Genomic DNA, 19,840 nt, shown 5'->3' on the forward strand with positions numbered 1-19,840 from the left:
AACCAATTCATCAGAGTCTTGAAATCAAGCTACAAGTACCCAAACTATCATGGTCCAGCACTGAAGCTAAAGGGCATCACTTTGTTCCTTTGTGCTGTAGAAAGTTAAAATTAAAATGAGCAGGTTGGTAATAGAAAAGCTTTGTTTTCCTAATACCACAAGTCAACTGCCCTTTGATACCAGGCTCACTTGTACAGATTTCACCACTGGCATGACAAAGGTTTGAATTTGAAAATTTTAAAAGCCTTTATTTAAAAGCCATTAAGATTGCTAAGTGGTATGGTTACCACTTTGTTACAAAACCCAAATGCCAGGAAGCAAGGAAACTTAGTTATGTAATAAATCTTATACTGCCTAAACACATATATATTGTTCGTATCAAGGAAACAAAATGCATTTTGGTGCACAAAATAACCCTAATTAGAATCCCCAGATTACTGGAGCTTTATGCATTTTTCTTTTCCTGATTTTATGACCTAAGTTACTCTTTTAGGAAATAGAGTGCAAAATATCAGTTTTATTAATTATTTTACTTTGATGTCAAAGAAGACTTCAGGTGCACTTCATAGATAATTAAAAATACACCCCAACTACGAGCCACAGTAATAAACCAGCTATGTACCACATACAAAAAGGGGCCGCATAGATAAGTTTCCCCATCTCTGCTCTCTCTAAGCCCCACTTCTTTCTCCCCAGACATAAAAACCCCACAGGCTCAGCTAAACAACTAACTATGCAGGACTTACATTCAAGGCTGACCAACATGTGTAATTATCCTATGCATAATTACACTCTTTCCAAAACATTTTGAGATTATGGGTGTATATTTGTTGAGAGTCACAATTAAGGTTCTTATGATAAGAAAAATGAATTTTTGTAATTATTTACACAGTAAGTCATACTTGAATAAGAACTACTGCCTTGCTTTAGTGGCTATTTTCTTTTAAATATTTCATGTTTCCTTATGCAGGTAAAACAAAACATTTTTTAAATTTGGCACATCACCATATTGCCAAGGTAAAAGATCTGAGTGCTGCTAATAATTAATTGTGACTCCTGTGGATCTTCATCTCATTCAATGAACGATAGAGAAGTGCGTATCACATCTGAAGTTAAGTTAGCCAGATGGATGACAGCTTTGCTTTATTCCAATATTGGTAAAGTACTAAAAATCATGACCCACTAAGTGACAGACTAGAAAACACTGTCATTTGTTCCATAGCCAGCATCCAAAACTAGACTTTCCTGCTAAGCAACTGAACATCTCTCTGCTTTAGTTACCCCATCTGAAAAAATGCAGCTAGTAATGCACTTAGTGCTTTTTTCTATAGCCTTCTAATCATTTTACACAGACGAGCATTATCTCCCAATTTACAACTAATGTAACTAAGTGCAGGAATTTGAGCAGATTTATGAGAGTGTCAAACAGTCCACAGGGTAAACTCTTCCTTGGTGACCTCATCTTCAACAGACCTGGGCACATTCTCCCACTGACAAAATGGGAGTGGCATTCCAAGTGAGCAGGAAAAGCAAGAAGAGTAATTTGGCAAATCCTGGAGTTTCCTTTCAGTTTTCAGAAGTCAAGGGGAAACTCAGTACTTCAACTTATGGGGGAGAAGAGAGAAACAAAAGTCAGCCTTAAAATGGGAAGGTGGCTCTAATCTTAAGTATTATGGAAAGGGGTCAGCTCCTCTCCATAAAAAGCCACAGCTGTCAATGGAAATGGTCATGAACTTATAACTCCAATCACTTAAGGATAAATCTATAAGTGACAGCTAATAGAAATCTTCCTTCAGCTCTTTCTTTTAGCTGAAACCAACCAATTAAGGACTATATTTAGATGTAGTACCCAATTTGGGGCTCATTGAAGTCTGTGGCCAAAAACATCCATTGACTTTAATAGGAATAAAGCTTGGGTCCAAAACTCTCCACTACATAAAACTTCCCTTTACTACAACCTATTCTCTTCAAATGATGCCAGTGCACGAGATGGGACTATATTGAAAGTCTGAAGGGGTAGTTTAGAAGCTGTTGGAGCTAGTAGGAGACAGTAGACAAAAGCAAAAACGTTTCAAATAATTCTTTGAAGAGATGGAACAAAACCTGAAAGTTTTCAGAAGCACACTCCTTTACTGCCATAGTAAATATGGCAATTCAGTCTAAACACGTTTAATAAGCCAAATTTACGAAAGACGCAAAATAGGGTTTATAATGAACAGCTGTTACAATCATAACTATGGGAAAGTTACTAGCGCTCCACAACATTATGCAAAGCTTTCAATTCAGTTTATCGCGATTAAACCTCAAGCTTAAAAGGGGCATTCATGTCAATCATCGAATTCTTTAGTAAAATGAAAGATCAGGTATTTTATATAAAATAAATAACTGATTACGTCATTTCACGTTTAGGCAGCTTGTTAGGAAATCAGGTTGAGTCACCGCTAGCAGTCAGGCAGAGATTCCTCCCCTCTCCCGCCTCTTGTATTCTGGGGTTTTTCTAAAGGGTCAGAGATGGCCATAACTGGAGATGGGACACTGGATGGCACAGCCCAGTGCTCTGAGCACTCACTCAGCTGCTTGGCTGGCTGGCTCTTGTTCATATACTCAGGGTTTAACTGATTGCCCCATGTGGTGTGGGGGGGAGGAGGAGTGAGGAAGAAGTTTGCCCCCAGATGAGACTGTTGGTAATCTTGAGGTTTTTTCCCCCCCTTCCTCTGCAGCATGGAGCGCAGGTCAGATTGAGATACACCCAATTCTCTGCCTGCAGCACAGCAGTCTCCTGTGGGCTGTAATATTTTGGTCAAATTTTGATTGTGTGTGCAAGTGCTGTTGGTGGCCTGAGATACAGAGAAGATCAGACTAGATGATGGGGTGGTACCTGCTGACCTTAAACTGACTAAGCACAGATTTAAAGGTAATTTGAAGGTATGGATGGAAGTTAAAATAGGCAGGATAAAAAAACATTAAGTGTTAGTAGATAACAGCATCAAGTTGCATTGTCCATTTCATTCAAGCATTTGGGATTGAAATTAAAGGACTGATGGTTCTCTATGGTTGCCAGACAGATGATCAGAACTGGCAGTTCTGTAGTGCTGAGAAGATTTCACCATAAGAGTTATCCTGGTGCTTTTTTGTCATTACAGAATAGAATACATGATACTAGTCTCAAGAATAACTAGTATTCATTTCCATAGGGTTTTTACCCAATACAGTGCCAATAAATATGGCTGAGACACTCTGAAACAGATGTGTATGACAATTTGCAATATGCTATACTAACTTTTGAGTTAAAATATGTATGTCATACTGATTACACTGAAGATTTTGCTCTATATATAGTTACTGCTAGAGTGGTATTCCTTGTCTTGTGAAATGAATATTTATTATGTACAGGTTGCATCATTTCTGCTATATCAAACTAAATTGGTCTCTGGTAGGCTTTTGGATTTAGTTAGTTTCTTGTAGCAGTTTGAGGCATTTTTGATAGCTGCTTGCAACTGTATCTAATGACTTTGCAGTCATTTGACTATCCTGTGTTTTAGTTATTTCTGAAAAGAACAGTACTAGAGGAAAGTTGATTTTAAAAAAATATTCAGATTAAGCAGCAATTCCAAGGTATGAGCCTTCTGGAGATTGTGTGCTTTGAAGGCAGTGCTTTGTTACCCTTAATGATTTGATCGATTCCCACATCACATGGACCATAACACTTGATGAGTGGTCTTAAAAACTAGATTGTACAAACAAATGGTATCTGCCTAATTAAAAAGTTTCTAGGTCTGTACTGATTTGTTTGCTTATTTTAGAGTTTGAGGGGGAAAGGTTTTGGGGGTTGCAATCGTCTGAAATTCTTGTCATGATCGGACTGCATTGGCTGTCTTGATATGAGATGTCATGTTTCCAGGTCAATTAATCAGCCACATACCATTTCTCTCTCTCTCTTTTTTTTTTTTTAAAAAGCAAGCCAAAAGCAGGATACTAAGATTTTGTTTTGTGAAGACTTGCGAGACTCGAAGTATATGAATAATAAAAGGAACTGTGTAGTTTTACCCACAATCCTTCAAAAATTATGGTACTGCAAATCACTGTAGTTTTGCTGTCAGGTACCATAATTAGGTCCATCTGTCAAATTTACTGCTTTATATGTTTCTGTAAAAAAAGGAAGGAGGATATATTTATGGTCCAAGACAGTCTTTCTCCAACATTCTTAAGGTGACAGCCACCCAGAGATGCTGATCTAAACTGTCACACCAATCATGCATGAAAAGCATTAAGTATTTAAGATCACTTCTATTCACTGTTTTGGTAAACATGTTCTTAAACAGCTCAGTAATAAAGCAAGTACATTTCCCTCTTCACTGATGAAAATATCAAAAGGATGATTCACATTTAACTCCTCTTCACTTACACACGCTGATTAAGACTTGTTTGCAATTATTTAAGATTGAGTAAGAGAGCAATCGGAGATATTAAAATAAGAATGTCTGAGGGAGAGAACTCAAGGATTATTTTTTTTTAAAAAGGTCACACTATGCATGTAGACTTCAGATTTCACATTATCTCTAAGTTTTCTACAGTAGGTATACATACTGTAAAAAGAACAATGGCTTGCTGAGAGACATTTTCACAAAATGAGGATGCAAATAGAGAATTACAAATCTGTGAATAAATTCTGATACCGTTCCTCATGACAGAAGTTAAATCCTATTTTCCCAGAGGTTCTGAATCTGATCTGTGAACTGCTGGTGGTCTGTGAAGACATGGCATATCAACTGGTACTGTCTCCTTTATTTTCAATCTGCTACATCATATTAAATATTACTTTATTACTACAACTGTATAAGCAATTAGCATAGCTGTCACAAGAATGTTGCACTCATTAAAGGGAAGGAAAGCCATCTATGCGATTGCAACTGGGAAGGGTCCATGATAATCTCTATTAAAACAGAGTCCTCCCTATGAAAATATACTGCAATCACCTGGGCATGCTGTGAGACCCAGGGAAGAACCTAATTTTTTTTTAATGCAATGAAAATCACAGCATTAGGAGACATGCTTGCTGATGCTGCAGCAGTATAAATATGCTTATTCTCAATGATCTGAAAAATCACTGTTATGTATAGGATGATCATATGCATGAATTTTATTATGCTGTCACCCTTATTTCAGGGTAAGTGGCCCACAACAAGCTGTATCTGCTCTCAAGTTGCATAAAAACGTAGTTGTCAATATATTATGCCGTGTTAACAGTGGTAAAGTGCTCATGAATGTATATACTACCACCACCTAGTATTGAATGTGAACTAGTTTAACACATTTAGCACTGGTCACTCTTTCTGCTGGTGCATTTATATGCTCTGCCGTTTGTTCAGAAGCACTGATGTGCCAAGAGATGAGAAAAAAAGTGAGAAGCATGCTCTAGCTGAACTTTGACTACCATTCCAAGGGCTGTGGGTCATACCTGAAAGCATGAAAGACAGACAGCCAGAATCTCTTTATAGGGATGTTTGTTTAACTAGGACATGTGGCCAGCAATACATTTCATGTACTGTATTCAATAACTTTTATGATAGGAATATCTGGAGGCAGATTTTATTCCCATGTCCACTTAATGCTAACGATAAATTAAAAGATTATTTTTAAGACTGCAATATGATACTGGAAATTTAAATTGATTACAACTAAATATTTACTGGGTATATTCAAGGCCCTTTATTTTTGCTTAATGTTTCCTGGGAATTTATTGGTATTTATTAAAAAGAAACTAGTGAAAAATCAGTGCAAAAATAACTCAGTTATTTGGGTAAATACTAGGGTTAATATTGGGGGACAGGGACGACAGAAAAAAAGAAAATGAAAAGAAAATTTAAGATTGACTGATTTCTTGCATTATTGCTAGACCTGTACTTCCGGAGACATGCTCTCTCTAAAGACACCAGATTGTAACATTCAGATAAGTGGAACAGATATGGAAATTTATCCATTAAGAGTCTTGCAATAGCAAGTTACATTAAAGTTATCTTGTGATTTACATTACATACATGAAAGTCTGCTTGGAGATTCTACGTTGCATTCAAACTCCTAACCCATTTTAGCATTAAGTGGGAGCTGAGAGAGACAGACATTAACTTGCCAAGAGATGGCTAGAGGAAGAAAAAGAGGCCATGATAAAATGTAAGCAGACATAGGAAATGCCAGGAGCTATGAGAAAACAGTGACTAGCAGAGCTAAATGGCCTGTCAAGGAGAACGAGAGATTCCACAAGATGTTAGAAGAGATGACTGGTGGCCAAGAGAGAAAGGAGATGCCTGGGAGGCAAAACTAGACACAGGCAGCTGAACAAACATGTATTTAGGGGGTAAAGGGGGAGAGAAGATGGTCAGAAAGTGGGGGTGAGAAGAAATTTTTTTCAACTTTCCCCTGGCTAATATAGACCCCATATATAGCAATTGTTCCACAAAAGGAATTTCACATACAAAAAACCCAACAGCATCCATAATCATTTATATATTTATATTTACTAGATAAAAACATGTGACTTGTTGCTTAGGAAAAAATTCACTGAAGATAAATCTGATTGCATTTCTTTAAGAAAATTTTCAAGTATTTTTGCTACAATATATTGTAGCTAGTCATAACAAATGAAAAACACCTGTACTTCCAACCACATTGATATTAGGGCTAAAATTAAAAAGGATTTTCTTTAAGCACGAAATTTACTCTTCCTACTTACAAACCATCTAAAATATTTTTATATCTAACAGGGATATTAAGATACATTGTATTCAGGCAAAATTACATAACTCAAGAAAAAGCCATAATCAAGTATGATTATGTACCCTTTCCCCCCCCTTTAAGGGGCAGAAAAGTGAAAATATCACAGTAATTATTTTTATGTTATGAGTAAATACAGAGACACTAATGGGGATCAATTTCCAGATTCTATTTCAGGATCTAGAGAAATGTATCAATTCCAATTGTGAATTCCATAAACAAATAAAATACATGTTTTCCAGATGAGCAGTTCTCTCTCTCACACACATGAAAAATGCAAGATCAAACTGTCCACTTTCATAAACCAGGACTTTATTTCTATAAAAGCTTTAGGTTTCTATGAAAAATGAAATGTTTCATGCCCAGAATATATTTTAAATAATAGGCAGCTGCTGAGGTAAACAAGATGTCCCCCAGGCACACACTAAGTACAAGGTTTAAAAACACAAACCTGTATGAAATATAACTATGCTTTTCCTATACCCAGAAGGAAGTTGAAGGTTTCGGAGCAGTCCCTTTGCAGTCAGTCGCACACGCATATTGGATAAGGAAAATTTCGGGGACCATAACATGTCTTCAGAGCAATTGGAAGACAAACAAGAAAGAAACAGCCTCCATATACTGTCACATACTATATATTTAAATTCACCACTGACTGAGGCCAAGCTATACTTGGCAAGGAAAACAAGACTAGAAAGTGAATATTCCTCATTCCTTCACTGTCATTCCATATTCACAGACATAATATCCACAATGCAAATGCTGCTGGCAGCCTCTCTCCCCACCAGATGTTGCAGAAACAAAGCTTGTCCTCAGAATAAAACCTTCTCTTAGTGATTCAGAAGACCAGCAGCCTCTGAATTACATCACACTGTTCATTCCCACTGAGTTGGGTAACAGATTAAGCATGAAGACCTAGCAGGAGGAGGGGGGGGGGGGGAAGTGGGTGGTCTCCAAGCTGAATATCACCCAATAATGTCACAGATCATTTAATTGTACTTCAGAGACTGTTCAGGAATATTAAAGTAATTTTCTCCTTAAGGCATATTTTAGTTCTCCTCCCCCCTCAGTATAATCAAGACTTGTTTCATTCATCTAATTCTGATTCCATTCTGACCATTTTCTAATTGACTTGAATTTATCCCAACAACTTTATTTAATTATGTTTCATGTTTTCTAACAGAAAGCTTCTTTTAACATATGTTGAATATACCACTACATCCATATGTAAATCCTTACAAGTCCACATAAAATAATGCTATTCTGTACAGACATATTAATATTTAGAAGGCTCCTAAGTATCATTCAGTTTTGTGGCCTGGCACTGCAAATTTCAGTGTACTGGGATAAGATCAAGGGAGTACTAATCTTAATTTAGTATATGACAGGCTCTGGACTTCAACAAGAAACCAGTATTTCTAGATTCAGCTGTAATCTGATAACTGATTCAAACACTACTGTAAACCACCATTATGCAAGTCCTTGCACAACATGCTGACTTAAGTATTTAAATAACCCAAAAGGTTTATATTTTTCCACTCATTTATGATGCAAGTTATTAAATCATTCTACCTTTAAGTAGAAAGAAATGCCGTCAGATTTCTAGGATCGTAACAGCCAAACAGAAAAAAAGAAATTTTTAAATCTGGAGTTGAAAGCTAGAAAGCAGAGAACAGTAGTCCAACAGGATTTACTAGGAAATCAAGATAATAGAAACAAAACAAAACTAAAACACGCTTTTTTGTGTCTGAAGTTTAACAGATTAGACTACTGGTCTCAGGCAATTTTTCACAATCAGTTTTCAGCATCCTCAGCCCACATGGCTGAGAGATGCACCTTTCACAGAATTTCAAGAGCAATGGCCTCTTTGTCTCTTAAGAGATGGATGCCAAAATAGCTTTGTGTGTTTCTCCTTGTATTTCTGAAAACTCACTGTTTTGTTCCCAGAGTCAGGATGACTCATTGCTGTTCTCTTCCTGTTGACTATGTAAATAGGGCTTCCATTGCTTAATTTACATTAGAGACAGGGAGATTTTTCTCTCTCCAGACAGGTGGAATGGTAACTAACTATTTTTCTTGTTTGATCAGAGACTTTAAAAGCATAGTATCTGTAAGTGTCCATAATTCCTCATCTATAGTGTTAATCTATATATTTCACAGTTACACTAATCAGCAAAAGACATTTCTCGATACACTTATAGTACAATAACATTGTACTTGTTATTGTAATGATACAACAACATTGTACAATCAGTTGATTCAACTGCTTATTCTTCAGGGGTTCAACATCCTTGTTCTCCTTTTGCGGTGTTTTGGACCCTGACTGTCAGTTTCCTTTTGCAACAGCACATTTTTATATGAACATGAATTCTAAAACTGAATGCTGCTCAATACTAGATTTACACTGGTCACCTTCCACTTGCAAGGAACACAATCGGAGATGGCATTTTGTGACAAGAACATGCACAGTCTACACCCAAGGGTAGCCATGAGGATTACTGAGCAGCCCTCTGCTATCCAATGAAGGATAAGGAACAAAACATAGAAGGACACAGGATAAGAAAAAAGTACGGGACACAGCAAAGGGTAAAAACAAAGAGGATGAAACCAAAACCAGAGAAGAGGTGCAAATAAAGTATGTAAGAACAAAGAAACCTTTAAAATGGGACAGGGCTGCTGACTTGAGGTAGACAGCAGAAATACCAGCAAGTCTTGCTTCTGTTTTTCCTGGGTAGAGTAGCTGGTTATTAGAGACTAAAAGGGCTAGGCCCTACCAACACCACCTCAACTGTAGTAGAGCCAGGCAAAATGTTTCTCAACTGTGTTCCACTTATCACTTTAAAAAACAAAACAAAAAAAACAACTTACAATTGGGAAAGGAAAGAGCACAGATTCACTAAAGAGCCATCAACTACACTTAACTTGCAAACAAGTTTTTAGCATTACCGAAACCTAGCTGGCAATATCTAGCTGATATAGAAGCAAATAAGACTTCTGTTAGCTGTCATTTGTCACTAAGTCTTCTGAAACTGAATATTCAGGATAAAGTCCCAAGTGGTAAACAGATTCATCTTCCATCCATAGATTTCAACATGCTTTATGAACAAAGTTAGTTTCAACACTTTGTGAGGTAGGGAAGTATTTAAGATGCCATCAAGGTTTTCCACCTGAATCCACATGTGCAATTTAGGAGTGGGGACCCCCCTCAACTGTGTTGACCCTCTGAAGTTAATTACTGGTAGGTGTGCCTGGCATAGTTGCTGGTGGGGAACAATACCTTCGGTTTTACTGTCACCAAGGGCTGGTCTACGCTCCCTCTTATCAGTGCAGTTAAATAACTGCACACCCTTATATGGATACATTACATCAATTTAAAAATTAAATAAATTTCTTTGGACAAGTGAAATATTAAACCATGTTTAAATCTGCTTGCGAGTCCATGCACAAAATGACATTGGTTTAACTACACTGATGCAACTTTCATTAAGAGAAATGTCTAAAAAGGCAGCTTGCTGCTAAACTGAGGATTGGTATCAGAGGGGTAGCCGTGTTAGTCTGGATCTGTAAAAGCAGCAAAGAGTCTTATGGCACCTTATAGACTAAAGTAATGTAATCTCTCCACTCCTACTCAAGATTCCCTTTTTATACACCCATGAATCACATTAAACCTTTTTGGCCATAGTATTGCACTGGAAACTCGTGTTCAGCCATGACCCCCCAATTTTTTCCCCAACAGTTATTGCTTCCCCAAAGTCCTCCACCCTGCAAGTATGGTCTATATTCTTTGTTCCTGCATGCTTACACTTGCGTTTACTGAAACTCAGTTTTCTTGCACCCAGCAATCCAGATTGCTTTGCACCAGTTTCCTGTCCCTGTTGTTTGGGTTAGTGGTAAAACTATAAGAAATGAATATTTTCTTTTCTTATAGGTCAGTGATAAGTATTACCCAGCACAGGCTCAAGAACCAATCCCTTTGGAATTCCACTCAAAACACTACTCAACGATTCAGGGATGCTGGAACAATTTTGATAGTGGCTGTGATGAGAATCATTGACCAAACTGTAAACCTCTTATATAATGGAAACCACTTCAAGCCAGCAACTATAATGAATCTCCATTTATAATTACATTTTGAGATCTCTCAGCCACTATTATCCATTCAACATGTGCCATGTTGATTTGGTATTTATGATGCTGGCAGACCTGGTGCCAGCTTATGTCAAAGCCCCTAGATCTCACTGGTTTCCAGCTATGCATTTGTCAGTATTTAATTTGACTCACCTGCATGCTAGTGTTGTTAAAACTGGTATTAGATTCATAGAGACAATGTGTTTAGTGTTTGGACTTCAATAAATGTTTTGAGTTGCTTCATACATTCATCTCACTTATTATATCTGTATCCCATGTTACAAGGTAATCGTTAACTGTTCCTTCTGTTACTATTGAAGTATTCACTATGAAACTAGAAAACCCCACACTGAGGAGAGAAGCATTACCAAATGTGAAATACTAGTTTACCACAAGTGGTGTTATCTCCTGCCCCATAAAATGCTTATAGACACCAGACAAGCCACTCTGGAACATCATCGGAAAAAAAGACTGTTTATTTTTTCCCCACACCCATGAAGCGGGGACAAATACTCGTCCCATGACAGCTTGAACTCTGGGGGAAAAGAATAAAAATCCCTGTCAAGAAGAAATTGTCATTATGCTGCTTGGAATTTGGAAAGGGCAATAATTCTAAAGCAAAAGGAAAGGATCCTCAAGCTGCTTAGCCCTAAAGGACTTTTAGAGCTTGCACATCACAACAGCTTCTACTACTTTCTGGACCTTAAGACTAACTCATTTGTGTGTATATTTACCTCCTTTAACATGGTAAATCTCTCTCATTTCCTTTTCTTAAGGAATCTTTAGTTAGTTAATTGTAGTATTGGCTACAAGCAGTGTCTTTGGTGTGTGATCAGAGGTGCAAAAGACCTGGGGAAAGTGACTGGTTCTTTGGGACTGGGAGTATTGTTGGGAATAGAGCCTGAAGCCCTAGGGCTAGAGCCTTCCACCCACCACCCAAGGGTGGAATCCTGACCCTGGGAAGGTGGGGAACTCATTGGCTGCCTGCTCCTCCAGCTTGTGTCTCCAGAGGGGGGCAGGGCCCAAACACTACTGAAGGCCTCCTCTCCCACCATTGCAGCCCAGGCACAGCTGTGGCTGCAAGAAAAGCTCTCTGGTGGCTGCATGTGGCCACGGTAGCCACATTTGAGAAACGCTGATTTAGGAAGTGGTGTCTAAATCTAAATGCCAGCACTTCGTATTCAGAATCTCAGCTTCAGTTATTGACACAATAGCAGTCTACCTATCTGCAGAATTGCTATTGTGAACTAACATTAGGTTTTTAAGTTGTATCTAGGATTTCTGAAACAAATTGCTCAAATCAGTAGCTACACCATATATACAAAAATAGCACTGGAGTCATGCCTTAACTGCACTTTCACAGTAGACGGTGCTTTGGCTTAAAATACTGTACCTTCTTCTACATATCCCTCACCGATCCAGCATTTCAGTGTGGATAGAGTGGACAACTCAAGGTCACGGTTGTTTTCACTCACAATATTTAAAAGGTCAGTTAATTCTACAAATAGATAGCTAAATGGAAAATTATGCCATGCGGCAGATAAGAACTCTGAATGCAGATTTTAAAATGAGACCTTTTGTGAGCGAATAAGCATATTTAGGCAAAAGTTACACTTCAAAACAGTCACCACGTGCAACATCCTTAATAACCCACAGCTAAGCTCCAATGCAATAGGTTTTATAGTTTCAGTAAAATACCAGTGATTACCATATGAATCCAATTAATCATTGCCAAATCCCTCTGCCCTTCACAAAAGCCCCCACAAATTAATAGATTCATAATATTGTATTCATAAATTGAGATTAAGTCCTTGCTGAGTCCTAGAAAAACAGTTCTTAGCTAATGGCCAAAAACCCAATTGTTTCAATTTTGAATAAAACAGAACCTGAATCCAATCCAGCCCTGGATTTTGCCACTACTCATGCTCCACGTTAATGTACTTTTCAATTAGCTGCATTTACACAGAGGGGGACTTTTTTTAAAAAATCAAGCTCAGAATTTTTGAAGTATTTACATTAGCAATAGAACACATTATTTGTATAACATTCTCTCTTTAAATTGTTCAACAGGTTGAAAGATTTGACAAGCTCTGTGTTCTTAGCAGAGACTGGTGTTAAACCTCAAGTTCACAACTTCCTTTAAGGAACGTAAATTTTATTTTTCAGCATAGCAATAAGCCAGTGTTGCAAAACACTTGGCTGTCAGGCAAAATCCAGTTTGTTTGAAGAGCTCATCATGACTGATTTAGATTTCAGAGAAAAACCCTTACTTGAAAACAATTTAGTTCTTGCAATTGTAAAAAAAGTCTTCCAAACATGAACGAAGTGTAAAACCAGTGCAGTGATGTCTTCTCAAATCTGTAGAGTGCCTGAAACTCAGATATCAATACCCTACTGATGAATAGGACAATTAGTTTATATCTAAATAATGCCCCAATCTGAGTATGAATGAACTACATATGCAAACAGTCAGAAGATAAAAACTCTGTTCTAAAAAAAACAAACTTTTTTCCTCCAGCGACATTAAATGCAGCAGTAACTTCCCTAAGTACAAGTTTTATCACCACAGAAAGATCACAATCAACCTATTATCAGTAGGAGACTCTCTGTGAATCTGGCAGATTACAGGGTCCTTATGCCATAGATCAGGGGTGGGCAAACTATGGCCCGTGGGCCGAATCCATCCTGCCAGCCATTTCAATCTGGCCTTCGAGCTCCCTCTGATGCTTGCCCCACTCCGGTGCTCCAGTGGGGGATCAGGTTTGGGGGCCACTCTGCGCGGCTCCCAGAAGCAGCAGCAGCAGCAGCAGCATGGCTGCCCTCTGGTTCCTACATGTAGAGGCAGCCAGGGAGTTCTGCATGCTGCCCCAAGCGCCACCCCCATTGGTCAAGAACCTAAGCCAATGGGAGCTGCAGGGGTGGAGCCTGCGGACAGGGCAGCATGCAGCAAAGCCGCTTGGCCCTGCCTCTGTGTAGGAGTCAGAGGGAGGGACATGCCTTTGCTTCTGGGAGCTGCTTGGGGTAAGCGTCACCTGGAGCCTGCACACAAGCTAAGAGCCCCTACACCCCCAACCTCTCCACACCAGCTCTAATCCCCCTCCCACCCTCTGAGCCCTCGGTCCCAGCCCAGAGCACCCTCCTGCATTCCAAACACATCTCCTGCCCCACCCCAGAGCCTGCACCCCCAGCCAGAGTCCTCACCTCCTCCCACACCCCAACCCCAATACTGTGAGCATTCATGGCCCGCTGTACAATTTCTATACCCAGATGTGGCCCTTGGGTTAAAAAGTTTGCCCATCCCCGCCATAGATACAGCATACGGACAATAAAAATGTTACTTGGTCTTCACTGAGAGTGACATCCGCACAGTCGAGTCAAAGGACGGAGGTCTAAAATGTCAAAACAAAAAGCTTTACTTAAGAACTGCAGGCTACTTTAAAAAAATTAAAAAAAAAAAAAAAAAAGATGCTTGGCCTCATTCTGCATGGCACTAGCTGGCTTTGGGCATTCAGTTATTCTGAAGAAAGATCATGTGACTTGAAGCGTACTACAGAACATCCGAAACAAAAGCCCTCAGTATTCCTCACACAATTTTTTTTCACTTTGGTATAGCTCTATGCAATCTGATCAAGAAGAATGAAAAACAAAATAAGTAAGCTTCTGAAAAAGCAAAAAAAATTCATTAAAAAGCTTGCGAGCATAAAATGGTGCATGATCGATAATTCCAAAGGGCAGAAAATAAAGTGTTTTAACTTGAGGATCAACTTTCACTGGCATGTGATGAATTATGCATTTCTGTGCATAAAGTGTGGCTCACTTGTTAGCAAATGAATGGAGAAACTCATTCCCCCACCCCTCCCAAGATCGCTATTCCAGTCCAAATGCATAGGTTTAATTGCACCCACTGCCAACAAATGGTGACAATAGCTAAATCTTGGTGAGATTACTCCTTCTACTTCTCTGAACTGATGGACACATGGGCTCACAGAACTTCACTGAAACTAAAAAGTAGTACTAGCAAAACATAGGTGACTGCAGAAACCAAAGTAAAACTCTATTCAAAGTCACTGTGCTAAACTGCTGCATCATGCTAAGGGTATGAACTTGTAATAAAAGATCTGGATACATACTCAGAGTAGTTCATAGATTCATAGACTCTAGAACAGGAAGGGACCTCGAGAGGTCGAGTCCAGTCCCCTGCCCTCATGGCAGGACCAAATACTGTCTGATTATTATACCAGTTATTAATGGTTCCCAATCCTGCTGGAAAGGTATAACAAGTGCGGTTCCGCAGGGGTCTGTTTTGGGACCAGCTCTGTTCAATATCTTCATCAACGACAGATATTGGCAGAGAGAGTATGCTTATTAAGTTTGTAGATGATACCAAACTGGGAGGGATTGCAACTGCTTTGGAGGACAGGGTCATAATTCAAAATGATCTGGACAAATTGGAGAAATGGTCTGAGGTAAACAGGATGATGTTTAACAAAGACAAATGCAAAGTGCTCCACTTAAGCAGGAAAAATCAGTTTCACACATACAAAATGGGAAGAAACTGTCTAGAAAGGAGTACGACAGAAAGGGATCTAGGGGTTATAGTGGACCACAAGCTGAATATGAGTCAACAGTGTGATGCTGTGGCAAAAAAAAGCAAACATGATTCTAGGATGCATTAACAGGTGTGTTGTGAGCAAGACACGAGAAGTCATTCTTCCGCTCTACCCTGCGCTGGTTAGGCCTCAACTGGAGTATTGTGTCCAGTTCTGGGCACAGCATTTCAAGAAAGATGTGGAGAAATTGGAGAGGGTCCAGAGAAGAGCAACAAAAATGAATAGAAGTCTTGAGAACATGACCTGTTAAGGAAGGCTGAAAGAATTGGGTTTGTTTAGTTTGGAAAAGAGAAGACTGAGAGGGGACATGATAGTTTTCAGGTATCTAAGAGGGTGTCATAAGGAAGAGGGAGAAAACTTGTTCACCTTAGCCTCTAAGGATAGAACAAGAAGCAATGGGCTTAAACTGCAGCAAGGGAGGTTTAGGTTGGACATTAGGAAAAAGTTTTTTACTGTCAGGGTGGTTAAACACTGGAATAAATTGCCTAGGGAGGTTGTGGAATCTCCATCTCTGGAGATATTTAAGAGTAGGTTAGATAAATGTCTATCAGGGATGGTCTAGACAGTATTTGGTCCTGTCATGAGGGCAGGGGACTGGACTTGAACTCTCGAGGTCCCTTCCAGTCCTAGAATCTATGAATCTCAAAGAAAGGAAGCAGACAAGTAAAAAAAACCCCACCACTCTTCTCCTGTGTACAAGATCAAATTCCAGACACTTGGAATCCTTGTATTGCTTTAGTAAAAGCTAATATGATCCACAAATTAAGGCCAAAAGTGATATGTAATCTAGTCTGATCTCCTGAACAACAAGAGAATTTCTCACAGTAATTCCTGCATTAGGCCCATAACTTCTGGTTAGCTAGAGCATATCTTTCAGGAAGACATCCAATCTTCATTTGGGAGGCAGTAGTGTCTTCCAGAGACACGTAGCACCTTTCCACCCCATATTGCATCCAACAAGCTTCTAGTTCTAGTGAACGGACACATTAATGCTCCAGTGGCAAGTTTAGTATTCCTATCACAGACCTTTTATCCCTTTTCACAAAGACCCCATTAATCTGTTCAAGTGAGTTGGAAAGATCTTTACGTACAAGGGAATGTCCACCCAAGATTTATTCTGCCTCTATCAACTGGCTTGGTAAGAACTAGCTCCAGGTTTGTGGACTGGTATGAAATATAGGACAGAGAAGAACTATTATACAAAACAGAAGCCTCAGGACAGAATTATTTAGAATATCAGCCACTTTTTAAACCTCTTGTCACTCTTCCCAATGTCACACAAGTTGATACGAACATTTCTAGTTAATTGCCACCTACCATTCAAGCACAGCATGCAGCAACATATGCTGAGGCTGCTGCTACTAAAAAAAAAAAAGTCAAAAATTTGTCAGCACAAGCTATTAAAAAAGACACGTTTCTGTTCAGCATGAATCTTCTATTTTTCCCAAAACACATCGTTTGTTTTAACAAATTATTGCCACATGACTAAACTGCAAAGTAAGTATATCCAAATTAGTACCCATATGTTTCTTGTATGTTGCTTTTAAAAACTTCCATTTTGTCTACAAAGCATATGATGACAAATATTAGACTCTACAGTTTGGCAGCTGGATGGTCTAATAGCACAGAACTAAAGCACAGAGAAAAAGGTAAAATAGTATGTTTGAAACTCGAGTCTTCATGGTTTGTTACATCATACTAACTTCTTCTGAGGCTACTTAATTTAAGAATGAAAACACTAGGACACTATACCAAAAGAATCTTAAAGATGGCATATAAGGATATATAATTGTAGGGACCTCCCCTTGTTATCCATTAACAACAATTTGGGGGAGAACAGATTTGAGAACTCACCAGAATTGAAACCCGACAATAGTCTACGGGGTCCATTTAGTACAGGAGTACCTATAATGTTCAGAGAAGATATGGATGTAACATTCTAAGTGTATTAAGACTTATGAATAAGTTCCAGTAGATGGGTAAAAAAGCATCTTCCCAGCCTCTTTTCATGTATGCTCCTTGTGTGGTGGCATAGAATAGTTCAGTAAAATATTAATCCTAAAATTTGCTATGACATTAAGATGCTGGTAAAATATGTGAGAATGAAACATGACAAGATTCCTGTTAATTATGAACTGTTTTACCGTAATCAAATCACTTAATTGGACCTCACTAGTTAAGAGTTTGACCTTTAACTATCCCATTTGTTAGCACTGGTAGGGCTGTGCTTCATGTAAGCCAGATAAAAAAATAGTACTATTCTGTCCACAGTATTGCCACTTCTGAGGCCTTTAAGAATGAAGTGGCCTGTAATAATTGTCAGCTATTTCATCTGTGGGCAAACATTTACATATTCTTCTCAAAAAGGATAAAAATGTTAACCAGTGGCTACACACTAGAGAACGTAGCCTTCTAAGTTAACCGGGAAAAAAAAGCTAAATTGTCTTTTATTAGTATGACCTAAGGACCACATAACTGACAGTATCCTTTAGTGTAAAGACTAAGTAAGTGGAACTACTACTGATAACTCTTGCATGGTAGAGACTTAAAAATCAAGAATTTTAGAGTACGTTTATTGGTTTTCAAGAATACTGTTACTTGGTCCAATTTGCAAAGACAAAAATTAAGAATTAAAAGGCTCAACTCATCTGGCTGTGTATAGCAAGTATCAAGATCTCTGTATGAGACCTTACAAGCATAGGCTTCAGTAAGTAGGAAGTATCAGAGGGTAGCCGTGTTAGTCTGGATCTGTAAAAGCAGCAAAGAATCCTGTGGCACCTTATAGACTAACAGACGTTTTGGAGCATGAGCTTTCGTGGGTGAATACCCACTTCCTCAGATGCATGCATCTGAGGAAGTGGGTATTCACCCACGAAAGCTCATGCTCCAAAACGTCTGTTAGTCTATAAGGTGCCACAGGATTCTTTGCTGCAGTAAGTAGGAAGCAACACAATTTGCATTGTATCTTAATTACTGTACATTAGTCTGATGCAGTTCAATTTTAACTCTAAGCCACATTATAGGAACTTTGTGAGCAGTCAGTGAACAACTATGACAAGATGTCAGATCTAGAATCTTTCATGAAGATTCATCTCTGTACTTTTAAATGTACAGACACCCAACTAGATATGTCCTTTTAAACTCTAATTCAGCATTTAAAAGGGTTTGAGTATCTGAGGCAAGGAGATAAGGGGGCAGAGATGTTATCTTAGAAATAGCCAAGCTCAGGAGCAAGCTCTGGCAGGGACTCCCAGCTAAACAAAAACTCCAAGAAGGGGCTAAATTTGGGCTTCATCCTGTATGTATACTCTAAGTAAGCATTATTCAAATCCTGCTTATAAAACATTTGTTTTGATAAATACAAATTTAAATGTAGATAAACAAGTGATGTTACAGGCCCTTGAATCTTTTTTTCCCAGAAAATGAAAGGTTAGTATTTCACTCTGATGACAAAGTAAATTAGGGATTTCTGTATTGGGGACAGATTTGTGAAATCCATCTCCACTTTCAAAGTTTCAGCTCTGTTAGAACTGGAAATCTTGAGAATTTCAAAATGGAACAGCAGAGCTCTCACGAAAGAAAAGGATGACTGCAAAGTGTAAATGAGAGAGACTTTACCCAATGGCTGGTTGCCTCTTGGCTCACTGGTTTTCCTTGTTGGAAGAAATGGTCCAGCTGATTTTGGTATACATTGGTTCAGTGAACAAGACTTGTTCTTTGTTCCTAAAAAAAACCAAAAACAAAAAAACCCACAGACTTAGATTAGGTTTTTAAATTTAAAACTAGATCAGTGGTAAGAACTTGTCCAATTTAAGAAAATAACTTAAGGTTGCTGATCACTTAAAACTCTGAACTTTAACTTTTTTTTAAGAATCAACATACAATTACAGAGGAAATTGATTCCAAACTAGTGTCTCCTTTAGAAAGATTTTTTAAGTGGCAGAACAATTACTTAGATGAATAAAAACTACTTTAAGTCAATTTTCCTTTATTGAAAATTGAGACTGGAAAAAAATAAGATACTTAAAATAGTTTTAAGTTAATAAGGAGTGTTAGGAAATGCATTTTCAGATGTATTCCAAAAATTAAAAATTTACCTTATTACATCTAAATATAGAAGTTGCAACAAACAGCAGCAAAGTACTACCACCTAAGGCCCATGCCTTTCATACTTAAAGTTATTTTATAGCTTGTCATCCTCTCAAAGCGTTAATTGCTTCTGTTATTCAGTGTTTTAAATCTAATTGTGTGTGCTGTGGTTTTCATGAAATTATCTCAAATTCCTACTTCTCACTGAAATACAATAATGTGCAACACCACCACTCCTGACG

At 38.3% G+C, this 19,840-nt stretch overlaps 1 protein-coding gene across 6 annotated transcripts in view; it reads right to left on the reverse strand.

The window, feature by feature from the left end:
* Positions 1 to 19,840, reverse strand: part of MTUS1 (microtubule associated scaffold protein 1) — a 206,426-nt gene that overhangs the window by 108,889 nt on the left and 77,697 nt on the right. For 4 of the 6 annotated variants that reach the window (XM_030564301.1, XM_030564297.1, XM_030564298.1 and 1 more), the window contains 2 exons: positions 19,128 to 19,232; positions 17,364 to 17,414 (listed from right to left, as the gene is read on the reverse strand). In XM_030564301.1, coding sequence (XP_030420161.1) covers positions 17,364 to 17,414; positions 19,128 to 19,232 — 156 coding nt within the window. Of the gene's footprint in view, positions 1 to 7,222; positions 7,551 to 17,363; positions 17,415 to 19,127; positions 19,233 to 19,840 lie in introns of those variants that run through there. The other 2 variants (XM_030564300.1, XM_030564302.1) reach the window with 2 other exon arrangements.

This window comes from Gopherus evgoodei, chromosome 5 (genome assembly GCF_007399415.2).
Source record: "Gopherus evgoodei ecotype Sinaloan lineage chromosome 5, rGopEvg1_v1.p, whole genome shotgun sequence".
NCBI classification, from domain to species: domain Eukaryota; kingdom Metazoa; phylum Chordata; order Testudines; family Testudinidae; genus Gopherus; species Gopherus evgoodei.